Raw genomic sequence first — 18,351 nt, forward strand, 5'->3', positions numbered from 1 at the left:
GGGGGGGGGGGGGGGGATTTGAAGAGAGCTGCAAACCAGGAGAGAAAGCATCTGGCCCCTGCTGAGGACAGACATGTGCTTCCAGGCCCACTGGCCTAGACCTGAAGGGCCAACCACGCCCCCGCTTGGCCCTGAGGTGTGTGGGGCGTGGCACGGGCCCTCACCTGTGCCATTCATCTACTGAGGGGGCCAGAACCCACAGCCTACAAACACCTGCCACGCTGCAATGCTGGGGATGAGAGCGAGACTCTGGGGGCCCATGGTGGGCCCCAGGCACATTGAGCGGCCTCCCACTTCGGGATCTGAAGTAGAGGCCAGGGGATGAATCTTTCTTTCTTTTCTTTTTTTTTTTTCTTTTTAAAAAAACATTTATTTTTGTGTTTTTTTTTTTTTTTCCTTTTTTGTTTTTTGAACCTTTGCAAACACGATGGTGATGGGGAAGGCCTTGCCAGGCCCCCCAGACACGTCTGTGGTTGTAGGCTATGAATGTTAAATGCACACTGGAAATGTGTTTCCTATCGCCTCCCCGCCCACTGCTGTCTGTGGGGCCTAAAAAAAGGCTCTCAAAGAAAAACAAAACCTAAAACGAACAAAACGTGTTTCCCTGCATTTGGCTGGAATAGGATCTCATCTGAAAGTCTGGAGGGTGGCAGGGGCCCTGCTGCCTCCTGGGCCGCGGCCGCCTGCCCAGACAGGGCCCTAGCTCCTTGAAAGGAAGGCATGTACTGTCCTTCAGCAGAAGTTGTACAACAAAGGATCCAACATGAACTCAAAAAGGAAAACAAAGTAACTCCCAACTCCCACAGCAGCCCAATCTGCAGTGAAAGATCTGCAAAAGGAAAAGTCGGAGGGAAGAGGCGAGGATGCCTCAGTCTACCCCTCCGAATGTATAAAAAGTGGGAGCTTTGCCCCCTTCCCCACCCCATGAGAAGCATGAGAAACGTGGAGCTGAACAGAGAGCTCGAAGCGGGGCTCCACTTGGGCCCGGTGGACAAGGGCCCAGAGCCAGGCTGCCAGTCCGCCTACGTGCCCAGGTGTTCTGGGCTCTCTGACTGGTGTGGCAATGTTCCCGAAATGCTGTGATCCCAGTGGGCTGTGCTCTGCCGGCTACAGCATCCGTGCAGGAGGGCTGGACGATGGTCGGTATGGCTCAGAGGAGCTGGGTCCCCTCCGGAGCCCCCAAGGGGAGCGGCGGAGGAGAGGGGAGCAGTAGTTACGTTGCATAGTGGTCAAAGCTGCCGAGGTATTCCAGGGCCGCACGGTAGCACAGCTGGTATTGGTCCTTTCAGAAAGGGGGGGGGGGGGGCTGGTCAGTGCGAACAGGGCCAACAGCTGTTCTAAACAGAGAAGGCCACTCGAGCTGCAGACAGTGGCACAGACAGGCCCTGCTGGCTCGAGCAGGCTCTCCAGATGAAGCCCCTAAAGGCTGGCCTCTCCTCCCTCTCCCAGGCCTGTAGGCACCTCTGCTACTGCAGCCACATCTATCTGCACCCAGACTGCTGTGTCCGACCCCGACCCACACACAAGGCAGCAAGTCTGACACCAGAGCTCAGGACAGAGCTCCCGAATGAACACAGCTCGCTCTCCTCTACCCTGCCCGTTAGGCAGGACAAGTAACGGCACATAACATGAACACATACATGCGGGCCGGCTGCGGTCAGCTGATGACTTTGGGGAGACACGTGGGCCCCTCCCTCTGGTGTGCGTACCTCTGTCTGCACCATTGCAGGGCGCTGTGTCCGGAGGGTCTTCACGGTCTGGAACATGTCAACCACGCCTTCGTACCGCATGCGCTCCAGGACGATGCTCAGAGTGATGAACACGCCCGTGCGACCCACACCAGCGCTGCTCAGAGGACGGCCATTGGTGTCAGGAGGCCTGCTCCCCTCCCTCCACCCCCGGCCCTCCGTGGGGACGGCCTACCTGCAATGCACCGTGATGGGCCCATCCTGCCCAAACTGTTCCTTGGTCTTGTGCACCTGACCGATGAAGTCGATGAAGCCTTCTCCTGTTTTGGGCACCCCTTGCTCTGGCCAGTCTGTAAACTGGAACTGTCGGATTGTCCTCGACTGCCCATCCTGGCGGAGAAGGGCAGGGGCCAGAATTACGGTCTGTGGCCCTCCAGACCAGGAGCACAACACAGGGAAGCATTCGCAGGAACACTCCAGGAGCTAGCACGCTCAGCTCGGGGTTCCTGCAGTTCGAGCTGAAGCACCAGGGGGCAGACCCGGACCCACCCGTGCTCAGCGCTCAGGCCGTGTGAGATGGTGTCCGTTTCTGTGCTTACTCTTTGGTCGACACTCACCCGGGCATCCGTGACCTTGAACTCCCGCAGGATATACTGGGGCATGTTGTACTCTGCCATCGGGTCAACCACGAAGTACTGGTACCGAGCGGAGCGCTCTGCTGGCCAGTACTGGTGACACTTCTCCTGTGGACAGAACACCGCAGCCCCCACGGTCAGGGGAAGGCCAGGGGAAGAGAGTTTCAGAGGACTCTGGGACAGGCCGCCTCAGGTGTGGGGAAGAGCCTGAGGCTATGCTGATGGGAAGCTGGGGTATGAGAGCAGAGAGTGAAAAAGGAGCATTTTCCCCAAGGGTGGCCGGTGTCCTCCCTGGCGTGAGAGGGGCCCTAGGGGGAGGGGTGGGCTCACCCTGCCCATCTCCCGAAGCTTGGTCAGCATGACGATGATGGTGGAATTGTGCTCCCACAACATGCGCCAGAAGTCCTCGGTGCTCTCTGCCAGAGGCCCCTGTGTGGCTATGTAGGCCTTCTGCTGTCTGGGTGACATAAGACCTGACATGCTGGAGGTGCTGCTGCCCCCGGCTATCCCGACACTGCCTACATCCTTAGGACCCTGCTCAGAGCCCAGCCCTCCTCCAGGAAGCCCTCACTTCTGAACCCAACTCACTCTTGATCTTTCGGGGCTAGTCCCTATTCCCCCAACCAGGAGCAGACCAAGGTACCAGAAGGCACTGTGTGGGGCAGAGGGAAGCGTGCCGACCTGTAACCATCCAGAAAGCTGGCGTTGATGTAGTCAGAGCCCTCCACACCGCGGATGGGCTGCAGACACACCCGGGTCAGCTCATAGGGCATGATGTTCACCAGGCGGTTCTTGAACTTGTTGCAGGGCAGGTTGGCACTAATGAAGCGAGACGTGTGGGCCTTGGAGTTGGCCAGCAACTGTGAAGAGGAAGAGTTTTGTCAGGCCTGGCTTCCTGCAGACAGGCCTTCCCGAGACCCAGTCCAGGATCCCTGGAGTCAGGCAGGTCCACGGGAGCCCCACCTTGAACTCAAGCTCCATGGCAGTGACGCTCTCCCCGGGAGGCACTTGGCCCAACTTCTGGATGTGGGCGTAGAGGTTGCGAGCAGGCACCTCGGTGTGTCCGCACATGGCGGCCTCCAGCAGCGCCTCATGGATGAACACATACTGGTCCTCTGTCTGTACCATGTAGTTCCTTTGTGAGCGCATGCACGTCACGTGGCCGTAGATGTCGACAGTCTTCTCGTGCTTCATCCGCTCCAACATCGCGTCGATGACGATAAAGCAGCCCGTGCGGCCCACGCCGGCGCTGCGGACACGAGCGCGGCTCAGGGCAGTGGCCTCCTCACCCCCGCCCCACCCCTCCGGTGGCTCTGTGCTCTCTCACCTGCAGTGCACCACCATGGGCCCTGCATCTAGTGGGTTGCAGGCCTTGACCCGTCTCAGGAAGGCCAAGATGGGAGTCGGGTACTCGGGAACCCCGTGGTCTGGCCAGGCCATGAACTGGAAGTGACGCAGCTCACGCTTCTCACTGGAGCCGCTCTGGGGAGTAGAGTCAATAGGGATGAGGAGGTTGGTCTGCCTGCCACAGACCCCGGGAAGGAGCCACACCAACAGCTCTCAGGTGATAACCAGAGCCACACTAGACACTGTCACATAACACAGGCTATGACAACCCCTCACACGCCTCCCAGACCCTGACAGCCCCTGACACTCAGGCCACTGCCCTTACAATCTAAGTGGTGGACGAGGCTGGGGTCATACCTTATGGAGTGCAAAGGTGCGCATGGTGTATGTGGCCAGCTCTACAGTGTCCACCAGGGTCACCTGGATGAGGCCATAGGTCTCAGTGCCGCGGGCTGGCCAATACTGATCACACTTCACCTGGAGGGGGATGGGCAGGGCAGGAGACAAGGTCCGGGTGACAACGTTGTAGAACGCTCAACGGCTCAGACAGGCAGAAGCAGAGGGAAAGGTCCAGCCTACCTGGCTACAGAGGTCCAGCTCTGACCTCTCACCTTCCCTCTTCCTCACCAGGCCTCATCACACTAAGCTGCCACCCTTGCCCTCACTAGTTGAAGGAGGACCATAATTGAAAATTATTTATTCAACACCAGGGCGCACCAGGCATTTTCTGCCAAATTTACCCATAACGTTTATGCCCCATTTTCAAGCTCTGTAAATTTTATGTTCCAGTCAATGCTTCGCAGTGCAAAAGCAGACATCAGCAGCTCCTTCCACTAATTAACTTAGATGTGTGAATGCCCCAGGAACACTCTGGCATCTGGAGAACATGTGAACACCCCAGGAACACACCAGAAATGGGGGAACATATTAACATTCCAGAAAATGACAGCATTTGGCAAAACATATTAACATCCCAGGAACCCACAAACACCTGGGGAACACGCTACATTGTATCTCCGCAGTGCCCTGGTATCTAGGGAATGAGACAATTCGCCAAGAAAACCACAGCCCCTGGGGAGTCCCTGGAAAAACTTCACAGACTGCCTTGCACAGCATCACTTCCCGTCCATCCCCCTCACCCGGGATTTCTCCTCTAGCCTGGTCATCATGACCACGGTGGCTGTGCGCTGCTCCCACACCATCCGCCAGAAATCGCCCATGGTCTCGGGCAGTGGACCCTGCGTGGCGATGTAGGCGTTCTGCTTTCGGTAGCCATCGATGTAGTTGGCATTGATGTAGTCACTCCCAGGAACACCTATGGATGGAAAGGGATGCGAGAGTGCGTTAACCTAGCCCCCGCCCCCCCGCCAGCCCACCGAGCCGAGCCTAAGAGCATTCCAGAGAGCAGGGGAGAGGAGAGCGAAGGAGGAGGAGCGTAGCCTGCCCCGGGCTCACCATCAATGGATGTGAGGAGAACTCGAGAGTGGTCGTAGGCAATGACGTTTGCATAGCGGTTCTTTGGCTTGTTCACCTCCGAGTTGGAATTTTCCCACGTGAACTGCTGCCCAGGGTCAATGGACTGCCAGAAAGAAACAGGGAGAGTGAGGGCCACGCCAGGGGAGGCCTACTCATGGTGCTTTGCTGGTGAGTACCCCCACACTCCCCAGCCACAGGGCTGACAAAGCCCAAGTCTAGAAAGTAACAAATTGAGGACTCACACTTCCACACCAGATCCCCTTCCCACGGTGGTTGAGGACAGGGTGGGGCATGAGACAGGCCCCTTGCACCCAACTAGTGAAATGAGCACAGGTAATGAAAGCAACTGCAGCTATCTGGACCATACTGGAAACTCCCAAGGCTCTGCCCAGCCGCCTTCTGTATCTCTGTTCCCTCACCCTCCCTACAAGTAGGACCTAGGCCCTTCAACCCTTCCTACCAGGCCCTCTCCTCACTAAATCTTTTCCCGTTTCACCTCTTCATCTTCACTGCTCAGGAAATGCCTTTTTAAAAATCAATTAATTAATTTTTGGGCAGGGTCTCATGCATACCTGGTTAGGTTTGACCTTGCTATGTAGGTAAGGATGACCCTGAACCTCTCACCTTTCTGCTTCCATGCTTCGAGTGGTGGAATGACAGTGTGTGTGTGTTACCCCATTTATTATGTGGCGCCAGGGGTCAAATCCAGGGCTTGGCAAATGCTGGGTTACATCCATAGCCCATCCACAAAACTTTTTTCTTTTTTTTGAGCAGGGGGAGGTTAGAGACAGGGTTTCTTTGTGTAGCCTTGGCTATCCTGTACTCGATTTGTAGATCAGGCTAGCCTCAAACTCAGAGATATCCGCCTGCCTCTGCCTCCCTGGGTGCTGGGACTAAAGGCGTGCAACTCCACACCCAGCTAAGATTCTTTTTTCTGTGCTAAAGTGCATGTGTGTGCATGTATGTGCCTGTGCACATGAATGGTGGGTGGACTGGAGACCACCTCAGTAACACCATCCACCTTCTTTGGGCCAGGACCTCTCCGTGACCTACAGCTCACCAACAAGGCCAGGCAGGCCGGGCAGTCTCTACTTCCCACACTGGGATTACAAGGACACATTTTACAAATCCATCCAAGCCTGCCATCCTCACACTGGTTCTGGGACCTCTGTAAGGGAGTCACTGACTGAGCCACTCCCATTAACCCCGCCTCCATCCCATCCACAGGACTATCAGGCTTAGATACTAGAGCTGACCAGACTGTTCCGAAGCATCCCTCACTTACCAAGGAAGCCCAGACGGCGTCTGAAGACCACCTCAGAAATTCTCCAAGGCCCCTCCCTTTGCTCACCACAACCCCTTCCTCTATCCTCCCGCTGGCTGCCGCCGCCCTCAGCTAGGCACCTAGCTTGGCTTGGCACCTCCATGCCTCCTCCCTCGCCCTACTCCAACCTGCTCTGTCCTTCAGCCAGAACGACAACAACAAAAATGCAGATCTGAGCGTCACTTTCTTGCTCAAGAGACTCCATGCTCTTCGCTCGCTCAGGGCACAAAAATGCTAATGGCTCGATCTCCATGGGAACTCACGGTGTGCCCAGCACTACACAGCCGTGTGCACGTCTGCACCTCTCTACTCCAGACAGGTGCGATGCTGGCCTTCCTATGCAGACGGACAGAACCAACACCTACAATACGAAGTCTCCTCCGTTTTGGTCCTAGCCTCATTATTCTCCGAGGAGGCTGACTCACCATTTCTGTGAGACCTCACCCCTGCGACACACCCACCATCGTTTGCTATATATAATTTCAGAGAATATTGTCAGAACCACACATTCAGCATTGATTACCTGTCCGCCTGTGTCTCTCAGTGACTGTGTCCCAAGGCCATTTGTGTCTACATGCCCAGCTTCCAGCACAGGGTTGGGCATGAGCTAGATGCTAGCAATAGTATGACAAATGACTAACAGACCGTGAAAGAGAAAGCTACGGGAGAGCCTACGATAGATTTGGGTAGCCAGGGAAGGCTTCTAGGACAAAGAAGTTCCTTTAAGAAAGCTCAGATGACAGGAATGGGCAGCAGGTGGCAAAGTGACTGCTGTGAATAGGGGCCTTGGGAGGCAAGATGGGCAGAGCCTTACTGGAAGGATGGGAAGTTGTAGGACAGGACAAGGGTGAATATTGGTGAAAAATAAGGAAGGCCTTCTTGGCCAGAGCCAAGTTGAATGCAGGACGCCTGGACTGCATGCTCTGTTACAGTGGCGGCGGCACTGTTGCTGTGTGAAGACACACTCATCCATCTACGGCCAAACTCAATTTTCTTCTCGTGAAGCCTGGCCTGTTGCCCTCAGGATCTATCTGGCCCACGGCCCTTAAAGGGCAATTCCAATGCCTGGGGACAGGCCCACAAAACATTATCCAGAGTAGACACCTGACTAGAAGAGAGCAAATCCCTGGGTCTGGCTGATCCACCCATCATTCATCATCCAGCCAGCAGCCATCTTCTGAGGCCTACGCCAAAGGCTGGCAAGAGTGGCAGACTCAGCAGAGCCAGCGCCGCCAGTGCTTCTAGAGAAAGGGGGTCTTCTTATCACTTCTTTTCTAAGGAGGCTCTCCTGACTAAATGGCTTGGAGAGACTCAATTACCCCTGGCAAAGAACCGTGGGTGGGATAGACTGACTCCAAAGTCTGAGCTCCCAGAAAAAACAGGTCAAGACCAGAGTGAGGTAAATGCTTGGAGGGGTTCCTGACTCCCCATCTATGTACATTTCTGAGTGCACATGTGATCAAAGGGGGTCAGTTTAATAAGGATGGAAGTTGCGCCAAGAACAATCTTCCTGGCTCCTCGGTAACACTGTGACCCAAGCCTGAGGTGTGGGAGGTCAGGCAGCCAGGCACAGGGCAGGTCCAGGTTGGAATCCTGGCTCCACTACTCCTCAGCTGTTTGACTCTGGGCAACTCACTCCCCTGTTTGAGTCTTGCTTTCTGGCATATAAGACACGACTGTGACAGCAACACTCCATGAGGGAGCGAGTAAGAGTGCCTGGTAAGAGCTGACCCACTCTCGTCAGAGGCCAGCTATCGTGGCCATTGCTACTAAGACCAGTGCTTCCACTAGCATCGAGACATTTACACCTAGCAGAGCCTTCTGAGGCATGTCCAGGGGTGACCAGCAGAGGGCTGTGGTGAGCCTGTGGGCTGGGCCCAGCACCTAAGACAGTTCTCCAACTGCTTTGCTTTTGACCTCCCTGGCCTACCCAGCTGGGACCCAGGATAAGACAAAAATTGACATGGGTAGACTGAGGACACATGGTGGGGGTGGTGGGTGCCTCACCTCATATTCCTGGGAGAACTTGAGCCCATCGTTGGCTTTGAGGCGTTCAATATTGTCTGCTAGGTCAGTGATGGGAATAGGTGGGTGGTCTCGCATACCTGGGGGAGGGGGAACACACAAAGGTGGCATCAGTGTGAGTTCTGAGCAGGGTGGCACAGACAGCCCAAGAATTTGTGATCATGGAGCACTTGGCACTGGTGGATGGAGACATCAGCACATGCGGCGACAGGAATGGCAGAACACAGTGGCTGAGGGTCAGGGGAGGCCAGCGAGGGGTGTGTGTGTACTGTGAGAGCACGGAAGCATGTCCAGGTGATCTGGTGCCACACAGGGACAACAGGGCTCTCTGCCTAAGAGGAACAAGAGGCTTCTTCCCTCAAAGACTGGGCTGAAGGTTCAGGAAGTGGCAGCAGCAGACAGTTTGGAAGCTGGGCCCTGACAACACCTGTCTGAGACAGACCCCATACCCCTCATTGATGCCAGTCACCCTGGGGGATTTCATGACCCTGTCGTCCCGGGCACCAAGTGTGTGGACGGAATGGTCATGGAGTGCGGAGACGGTGGCAGAGTGACACAGAAGTAGGGAGAGAGGCAGAGACGAGGAGAAAGCTATGAAGGCAGAGGCAAGGGAACAGGACACAGAGGCACCAGACTGATGTATCAGACCAGGGGTGGCAGGGAGAAGGGGACAGGGTGGGAGAGAAGAGACCACAGGAGGCAAGGCGGGCATGGTGGGGATGGTGAGGGAGGAAGGAGAGAAGTGAGACAGCCAGAAGGAAGGGACAGAGGAAAGGGGGGAAGAACAAGGAGGAAAAGAGGTTAATGTGAGAAAGTAGAGGAGCGGAGACAGACATTGAAGCCAAAGTGTCCCCAAACACAGGAACTTTGAAAACTAACTTGAGATATTCGGGCAACTGGGGGCACTGGAACCTGCGGAGAAAACAAACCAAGAAGACAATGGGCAGGAGCAGAGCTCAGGAACCTTTCCTGGTCACCTGGTCCTGCTGTGAGACATCAGGGGCTGCAGGGGGAGGGCAAGAGGAAGGGACAGAGACGGAAGCATGGGAGAGGTCCCACAAGCCCCTTGGTCTTCCAGTGATACAGATGTCCAGCCTCCAGAAAGGAGTGCTCCCAAATACCACGGGTCTGAGTGGCCTCTTGAGACTCTCTAAGCAAACACTCAATCCAATCTAGCCCTCAGCCCCTCAAAATCTGACCTAGGCTATTTTCAGATGGTCTCCATATGGGAAATGAAAAATCCGTTTTAACCTCACACTCCTCTCTTCTTGGGGATGTCATGTACCCATGGTATCCGTCACACACTATTTGAAAGGGACTCTTTCCTTTGTTGCTTGCTCTTCAACCCGTGGCAATACTTACGCCTGGATGCTAAGCTCTCACCCAGTTAAGCTACTGGCCCTCCCTTCTCAGTGTCACACTAGGCCAGCCCTTGAGACAGGGCCCCTTTCTGCTCAGGCCTCTGAAGACATTGTCCCCTAACACTACACCACACTGCCTCCGTGTGCTCCCTTCTCCCTTTCTCCTCATCCTGGGAGTGTCTGCTCATCCTGGGCTCTGACCACTGCATGATCCGTGGCACCACTCACAAGGGTGGCTCCAGTGCTGACGTCAGCACAAAGGTCTTGATCCACAGGCCTCCTGCGCCTAGGACATTCTCTACGGTGGCAGCCACAGAACCATCCCTGCATCTCTGTGCGGGCTCAAGCGGAAACCCTTCTGCCTTGGCCATCCTCAGCCTCCAGAGCCTGTTCTCCTCCTCTGTCCCCACTGCCCCTCCCCTATCACTTAGCTGCCTTGCCCCAGTGTCTTCTCCGTGGGTCCACTCTCCACAGAGGCAGTCACAGTATTTCCACAGCAGCACTGCTACTCCCCTGATGAGGACCTTCAACCACTCCCCGAGTCCCTCAGGGGGAGTCTAAGCTGCTCAGTCTGCTGGTCAAGGTCCTAGTCAAGGAGACCTTTGTGTAGCCCTCGTTACCTCTTGGCATAATATTCCAACACTGCAGAAATATTCCAAGGGTTTTAACTTGATGTATACACAGTGAGTGCTTCCACTCAGAGGCACCTCCAACCCTGCATGTTGCCCACGAGGCTTGGCACCCTCCGAGAGCAGGCTCTTTGGCTCTCCAGTCACACCGCTTTAATGCTGGAATTCCTCACAGATTCACTCACTGATTCTAACAGCCTGCTACGTCTACAGGGCACACTCTCACGACACGCTGTATCTTTGGAATTCAGTCACCAAGCTGTGAGGTACCCAGCACTGGAACAAACCCAGGGGTTGGCAAACACTCACAACAAAAACACCAAACCAACCAACCAACCAACCAACCAACCAAACAAACAAACAAAACAAAACAAAAAAACAAACCAAACCAAACCAAACCAAACCAAAAACCCCAAAACTTTAGGCTTTCAGATACCCAGGATATCTTTTGTAAACTGACCTTTGCAGTGCAAAGGTTCCCAGAAATGAATGGGTGTAGTGGTGTGCAAGGAAAACGTTATTTACCAAAGAAGATGGTGGGCCATATTCGGCTCCAGGCCATAGTTTGCCAGCCCCACTTTAAATGACTCTAGTTCCCAGCTTTCAAGTCTTCCGGCTGAGGGCCCAGGCAGTCTGGGTTAGACACTGATTCTACCGTGCCCTGTCTGAATTCCTGACTCATAAAAACTGTGAGAGAGAATACATAATTACTATTGTTTCAAGCCTCTAAGTAATTTGAAGTGCAGTGATAACCTCACACGCAGGCACACGGGCACGCAGGCAACACTCGGTGTGCACACCTTAGCTCACTCATGCATTCCATTGTTGTACGCTCACAGGCATCCAACGAGAATCGACTGCATGATAAAAACAAGGATGGGGTTGAAAGAGGCAGGTCCTGGAGCTACGGCTACAGAGACTGTCACTGAGGCAATTCCAGCTCTCTGAGAGACATCTTGAAGGGAGCCGAGGCCTGAGGTCTCTGGGGTGTAGAAAAGGAGTGATATTCCTAGTGGAAGCAACAGCTGGAAGTCATGCAAGAGCAGCTCAGGCAAAGGGACAGGTACTGAGCCTGGAGCTGTGGCCCGCATCCTGGCACAGCGAACCTCAAACAACCTCACGAAGGGTCAAGCTTGAGCTCTTCCTCTACCATCCTGTCTGCTCCAGCTTCTCAATTCTAACATGGCCTGTCCTTCTGGGTGAAGGGCCAGAAAGCAGATGCAGAGAGTGGCCACTTGTGCCAGAGATGTGTTCTCCAAGAGGTCTCTTACTGTAGTCTGTATCAGAGCCTGGAGACACACAGGGACCTCTGCTGTCTCTAGGAGTCTCCTAGCCCCAGACTGCCTGTCCACCTGTTGGACATGCATGCTGCTACAGTCATGTCAATCCAATGGGAACCAAAAAGGAAGAGAAGCAGCAAGAAATAAGCGGGTACTAAGGGCTTTTGGTGAAGGGCCCTATGGCCTGTGGGACAGAACTGGCAGCCAAGAGGCCAGGGAATCAGCTCTACCTGGGGTCTGGTAGTTGAGCCTTCGCATCTCCACAGGGTCAGAAGAGTGGGCCAACAGCGAGTCCTTCAGCCCGATTGACTGCTCATCCTTTGATGACGGGGAGTGTGTTCTCTTCCTGAAGAGGCAAGAGGAGGCCAATGAAAATGTGGAACGCAGGCAGCCCTACAACATAGATGTCTTCCCACAACCCCACCTTATCCTGGGACCTGTGGGCTTGAGCCAGGGGCAGAGCAGCGTCAACATGAGAGAACACAGCGCAGGGAGGGGGCAGAGAGACAGCAGGTGTGGAGTGGGCACAGGAGCAGTGTAGCGAGGAAGGAAGGTCATAGAGGCTGGTGGCTCCTTTGGACAGGAGGCAGGTCACCGCTGGACAGTGGCCGCTGTCCTTAAGACTACCACAGCTGAGGCAGCAGAAGCCACCACAAAAACACATGCAATGACACATAAAACACACAAACATCGAGAGGGACTGGGTCCCAGCTGCCTGGCTCTCAAAGGTATCTAGGTGGATGCCCACAGCAGCAGGGGAGAGGCAGAAAAGGTGACGCCCTGGCCAGAGTCCTCTCACCGGCCTCAGCGTGGTCATCTGAGAGGGACAGGGTCAGAGACAGACTACCCAGGGAGCACCTGCAGTCCCTGTGAAGGAGCGTGTGGGGAGAACTTGGAAACGTGCCTGCGCATGTGCGCATCAGGACACCTGTCCCTGCTGCTCTGCAGCGTGCAGAGATGGAATTCGGTTGGAGAAATGGGAGCCTGGGGAGGGTTCTGGAGGGCTCTGTGGACTCAGGAAAGCAATGAGGGCTGCAGCGTGCACACGCCCAGGGAGGAGCACCGTCTGTGGAAGGTAGAGAGCTAGTCTACCAGAAGCATGACAGAGCCTGTCCCTCATGCCAATGCGTATTCTCTGCAAACCAGGGAGCCTGCTGGTTAAAGCCACGGGCTAAGAGGGTTCCGCTCAGAGCTCCACCCCCCCTGCAGACCCAAGATGTGCACAGGGGTAAGTAGAGGGGGAGGCGTGTAAGGAGAGAAGGAACAATGACTCCTACCTTTCTTGTTTACTAGGTCCCGAGAGACAGGCAAAGACAGAAGAGAGGAACGGTCACTGTTTCTGGTGCGCACTCAGCCCTCACGTGACAAGGGAAGTATGGGACCCTGATAAGGTACCCATAGGACAACCTCACCCGGGTGGGAACGGGGAGGTTAAGTGAGGGGGAGGGACACCCTAGTGCCACCTGTAAGTCTATCCATGGAGGGAGGAGTGAGCTTGCCAGGAGGGTCCAGACAGGCAGGGTGAGGACAGGAAGTGCACACCTCCATGAGGTGCTGCAGCAGACACAGAACAGCACATTGTCAACAGCCAGCACGGCAGCTGTAGGCCCAGCACATGTCTAGTGGGGCATTCTGGGTAGATGAGGGGCTCCAGGACACCAGCAGTTAGAAGTGGGTAAGAAGACTGGGGGGATGGCTGCTAGGTGAGGAGGTAATGGGAGCTGGGGTGGGGAGGCGCTGAAGAGCAGGAGCCCAGGGGCTAAGGAACCAGATTTATTTGGTGTAATGATGTCACAGGTGATGCTAAACTAACCAGGCATTTCAACTTCAGGCTCAAAGGTTAGGCTTTTTAAAAATTCTTTACGTTTTTGTGGTACTGGGGATTGAACCCGGGTCTTTGTACCTGCAAAGGCAGGCACTCCACACTGAGCTATAGTGCCTCACCTTAAAAAAAAAAATATTTTTTTTTTTGTTTTGTTTTTTAAAATAGAATCCAGCTAAGTTACCCAGATTAGCCCTGATTCCTGTTCCCTCAGTCCCTAGGGTAGCTTGGGAGACAGAGGCAGGCAGGTCTCTGTGATTCCAAGGCCAGCCTGGTCTACGCAGTTTAGGAAATCGAAGGCTATATAGTGAAACCCTGTCTCCAAACTCAAACTTACTGACTAACTAAATTGGGGTGGCCAATTAAAATATCTGGAGGCAGCAGGACAGCCCCAGGGACAGGTGCTGCAACTACCCAAGAGAGCGAAGTGTTGAGAGAAAGCTATGGATACAATGGGTCTTTACATGTCTGCAACTCAGGCTGGACCTCTGTGGGCAGGAGAGGAGGCCAGAACCAGCCAGGAATTAGTGGCAGAAGAAAAGTGCTTATAGCACAAGACCAGGAATCAGTGGCTCCTGAGAACTGACGAGGGGACAGACTCGCTCACATGCACAGAAACACAGACGGACATGCCTGAGGACCTGCACAGACGTGCACACACACTGAACTGCTGTTTCTGTCCATCCTGCCTCCCCACTGTACACAGGGGCCAGGCTGGGATGGGCGACTTAATACCACACCAGAGAGTGGCCTGAGGCAAGAGGCAGGCTCTGTCCCCCAGAGCCAGGTGCGGCACTCACCTCTTGAACAGGAGGATAGCGATGACAATGAGTATGATGAGAATGACCGCCAGGACAGGGCCTGTCACCCACAGCATCTCGGGCTCCTCCTGCTGCTGAGCTGGCGTCACCTGGACTACAATCTCATCCGAGTAGGGGCTGGAGGCATAGCGCTTCTGTGGTCCAGTGAAGCAACAGCAAGGGCTGTGAGCACAGTGTGAAACCCCCACCCTCACCGATCAAACCCAAAGAGGAGCCTGAGATCAGGAGACATGGGGCTGGCCCAGGCTCTACACCCTGAAAGACCGACTTGAGGCAGGTTAGCAGGACTGAGCTACTGAAGCCAAATTAGGTCTGGGCTTCTAGGTCCTGAGGCCCAGTGTCATGGGATACCTAGGTCTTAGCCCTCGGGGTTGTCCTAGTCCTAGGATGTTGGAGTTTCAGGGATAATGCAGAGCCTTGGGGTCTCCTAAGGTCTGAGACGGGCCTAGTCTTAGATTAAGCCTGAGGTTTCAGGGTTCTGAGAGTCACGGCAGCTCACGCCAACCTGGTCCACGGGTTCCTTGAGGGAGGCAAGCACAAAGCACTGGTAACTCAGATCCGGAGACAGGGGGCGGTTGTAGAAGCCCCGGTAGTTCTTCTTGTCCCCCAGGGTGAAGGTCTCAGGGAGCTCATCCACTTGAGCTGCCACGTATGGCTTCAGCCGCTCTGCCTGGCGTCGGCGCCTCCGCTGTTTCTCCCCTCCCTGTTCAATGGCCTCCAGAAGCTGGCAAAACAGAGCAGAGTCACACAAGGCCTGGGAGCAAACTGCCCCTGGGGCCATAACCTGGGATCATAACCTGGGATATCAGCTCCTGAAACTGATATGGAGGCTCCCTCTCCCTAAGAAACTCCACATTCCCGGCCTGGCCGCAGCCCTTTCAGGACACTGTCTGACATCGCAGGGAGACCTTCCTGGCAGCCTAAGAGGAAGGGCCCCCTGAATAACCTTATCCTACGCACAGAAGCAGTTTCCACATGAGATGTGAGGAGGAAACAGGAGAGTTCATGTGGTCAGCAGAACTCAGGCTTAAGGTTCAAGCCCTGCGTGGGCTCTATACCCACGGTCCTCTTTGAGGCCCACAGGGCTCCTGACACTCTGAGAGCTGAAGCGATGTCTCCATGGATTCCTACGCCATGGGATTCTTAGGAAGCACCTCCAGGGAAGTCTCTATGAGCCTGCTTGGAACTCACAAAACATTTCTGAGTCCCCTCAGAGTCCCTCTCCTCACAGTGGAGTGGCTGACAGCCAGATTCTGTCTCCTGGGGCACTGAGGGAAAGATGGCCACTGCCAACCACACAGGGCTGCCCTCAGTGCTGATCCTTTCCTAGGTACCTCATCCAGCTCCAGCTCCTCTGGTGTGTTCCATCTTGGTGCCAGCAAGTTCCCGCCCACACGGTCAATGGGCACCACCACAATGTAGAACCACCTGTTTGGACAGAGCAACAATCAGGACCTTTACCGCCAGTACTAGGATCACGGTCCCCACTAGCCTTGGGACTCTCCTGCACACCTGACTAGCGAGGGGTCCTGCACTTGAGGCATGGAGAGCGAGAAGCGACCATCCTCTATAAAGGCAGAGGCAGGCAGTGGCTTGTGCGGCAGGAGGTCCGGGGCAGTACGGATGGACACCAGGTGCTGCAGGCCCCCGGCGCTACTGCCGCGATTCATCAGCACAAACGAGTATTCTGTGTTGGGCTGCAAGTCTGCAATCAGCTTCCGCATCGAGTGCCCATCCACCTCCACGCTCTGGCCGTTGTACAGGATCTGTGAGGGGAAGAGGAGTAGCTAGTGCCCCTGGGTGTGGAGCCCCACCGAAGGTCTGCAGGGCGCAGTGGCTGCACAGCGAGGATCCAGTTCACAGGCATGTCTGCGTGCACCGGGATCGGAATGGCAGTGCTGAGCAAATGTGGGTGCTCCGTACCCACCTTGAAGGGTACAGCTGACTTGTAAGAGTCGGGGACCTCCCAGCTGAGCAGCACAGACGTCTTCATTGCAGCCGCCACACGGAAATTCTTGGCAAAGACTGTGGAGGTATGAGGAGGGAGTCAGCTCTGTGGCTAGCTGGGGTGGGGAGAACGGGCCAGAGGATGTGACAATGGCTAAAGCACAGGGGAGTAGGGAAGACAGGGGATATGGACTGAGGGTGACAACCAAGTACCCCAGTCAGCATCACATTGCACAGGCCAACTCCTAAACCAGGTTCTTCCACAATGAGCGCTGAGCTGTCTGGGGGGGGCCACGGTGCCTGTGGCCAGATCTCCGAAAGAGCACGGGTCAAAGCCTGAGCTCAGACACTGGTCATAGTAGCCAGGGATCAGTGGGTTTGTGGTCCTGAGAAGCATGTGGCCACACATCAGAGCATGGTCCCTGGGTGTCAGTAGGTTAGGCCCCAAAAGATCAGTGCTACAAACCACAGCACAGTAAGCCGCACACCCTAGGAAAAGGTGGTATAGCGGAAAGAGATCAGTGGATCAGGGTCACAAGAGACTGGAAGATCACGCAGCATAGGTCAGTAGGTCAAGGACAGCAGAGGCCAGGGCCACACACCCAAGAAAGTGGTGCCTGTTCATTAGTGGTTAGCAGTCACGAGAGACTGATGTGTCACACAGCAGAAGCTGGTGGAGCAGTTGCGAGAGGTCAGTGGGTCAAGGTCAGCACAGGTCCCTAGCGGCAGTCAGGCTTGGGCAGGCACTGCCCTGACTGCAGCACACACCTTGCTCCGTGGGCATGGTCCGGGACTGGATGCTGGGGCTGAGTGGGCCGGCGCCTTTGCTGGTATGTGCACGGACCTTGATGTCGTAAGTGGTGTCCGGTTTAAGGCCAAGCAGTGTAAGGTGTATATTGTCAGTGACATTCTGTAGTTCGTGGTGGCTGTTGATGTCACGGTAGACCACGGTATAGTTGGTGATGTGCCCGTTCCTCTCTGCCAGCACCGGTGGGTCCCAGGCAAGTTCCGTGGTAGATGTGGTTAGTCCTGTCACTCTAAGGTTTTGGGGAAAGCCACTGGGCACATCCTCAGGGGTTGTGATCTCTTTCTCAAACTCTTCACCTGGGCCAGCCCGGTTTTTGGCAGCAAGCCGGAAGATGTAGGTGGCCCCTTTGTGCAGACCGGTGACTGTAAAATGCTGGTCATCCTTGCCAAAATCTATGGTGTTGGGCCGCGCCTCGTCGGCCCGACGGTACTGCAGACGGTAGCCCAGCAGCTCTCCGGGAAGCTCCTTGGGGGGGTGCCACTGCAGCAGCGCCGTGTGCATGGCTGTGGTGCTGACCATCATGGTGGGCCGTCCTGGGACTGAACAGCACGCACTGGGCTCTGGTGCCGCCCTCCCTGCTGCCCACCCAGCCTTGTTCCAGACCCCTCACTCACCTGCCCCTGTCGTAGTAACCACTTTGGGCTTGCTTCGGGCACCGTCCCCCTTAGTGGTGTAGGCAGCGACGGTGATGGAGTAGGTGGCCTCAGGGGTGAGGCCACTGATGGTGGTTTCCTGAAGGAGAAGGGGGGAGGGCAGGTCCCTATCAGTCACCTGAAGACTGTCGCCAAGGGCCACAGGCCAGGGTCTCAGGAGGTGGAGTTGCACAAACCCTCACTCTGCTCGAGGCAGGAAGGCCAGGTGGGATATGGGTAGGAGCATGCCACCCACCCCAGGAGCCCCACGCCTGGGGCAGACAGCTCATTCTTCCTTTCCAAGAAGAACAACGGGCCACACTGTTTCTTTCACTCCATTGTGCTGTGAGTGACACCTCATGAGGTCCCTCTAAACACATATACCAAGGACAGAGCCTTGCACGCACCCAGCACCTTGCATGCCTCTTGGCACGCACATGCACGTAGATGACAGACTATAGTCCCTTCTGAATTAGCAGGTGCAAGGCCACTTACAGACACTAATGCAAACACACACACACACACACACACACACACACACACACACACACACACA

At 55.3% G+C, this 18,351-nt stretch overlaps 1 protein-coding gene across 7 annotated transcripts in view; it reads right to left on the reverse strand.

Moving 5' to 3' along the window:
- Positions 1–6: 6 nt before the first annotated feature.
- Ptprf (protein tyrosine phosphatase receptor type F) overlaps positions 7–18,351 on the reverse strand; it is a 75,191-nt gene continuing 56,846 nt past the window's right edge. For 3 of the 7 annotated variants that reach the window (XM_055618493.1, XM_055618491.1, XM_055618492.1), the window contains 21 exons: positions 17,778–17,895; positions 17,124–17,702; positions 16,336–16,433; positions 15,921–16,174; positions 15,743–15,836; positions 14,914–15,132; positions 14,388–14,542; positions 11,996–12,111; positions 9,375–9,407; positions 8,478–8,575; positions 5,126–5,249; positions 4,810–4,985; positions 4,028–4,147; positions 3,651–3,805; positions 3,287–3,572; positions 3,005–3,183; positions 2,654–2,780; positions 2,306–2,431; positions 1,924–2,078; positions 1,710–1,845; positions 7–1,282 (listed from right to left, as the gene is read on the reverse strand). In XM_055618493.1, the coding sequence (XP_055474468.1) occupies positions 1,214–1,282; positions 1,710–1,845; positions 1,924–2,078; positions 2,306–2,431; positions 2,654–2,780; positions 3,005–3,183; positions 3,287–3,572; positions 3,651–3,805; positions 4,028–4,147; positions 4,810–4,985; positions 5,126–5,249; positions 8,478–8,575; positions 9,375–9,407; positions 11,996–12,111; positions 14,388–14,542; positions 14,914–15,132; positions 15,743–15,836; positions 15,921–16,174; positions 16,336–16,433; positions 17,124–17,702; positions 17,778–17,895 (3,417 nt within the window). In that variant the 3' untranslated portion in view covers positions 7–1,213. The remainder of the gene's footprint in view (positions 1,283–1,709; positions 1,846–1,923; positions 2,079–2,305; positions 2,432–2,653; positions 2,781–3,004; positions 3,184–3,286; positions 3,573–3,650; positions 3,806–4,027; positions 4,148–4,809; positions 4,986–5,125; positions 5,250–8,477; positions 8,576–9,374; positions 9,408–11,995; positions 12,112–14,387; positions 14,543–14,913; positions 15,133–15,742; positions 15,837–15,920; positions 16,175–16,335; positions 16,434–17,123; positions 17,703–17,777; positions 17,896–18,351) is intronic. The other 4 variants (XM_055618495.1, XM_055618494.1, XM_055618496.1 and 1 more) reach the window with 3 other exon arrangements.

Source organism: Psammomys obesus, unplaced genomic scaffold (assembly GCF_907164565.1).
Source record: "Psammomys obesus unplaced genomic scaffold, mPsaObe1.curated_primary_1811, whole genome shotgun sequence".
Taxonomy (NCBI): Eukaryota; Metazoa; Chordata; class Mammalia; order Rodentia; family Muridae; genus Psammomys; species Psammomys obesus.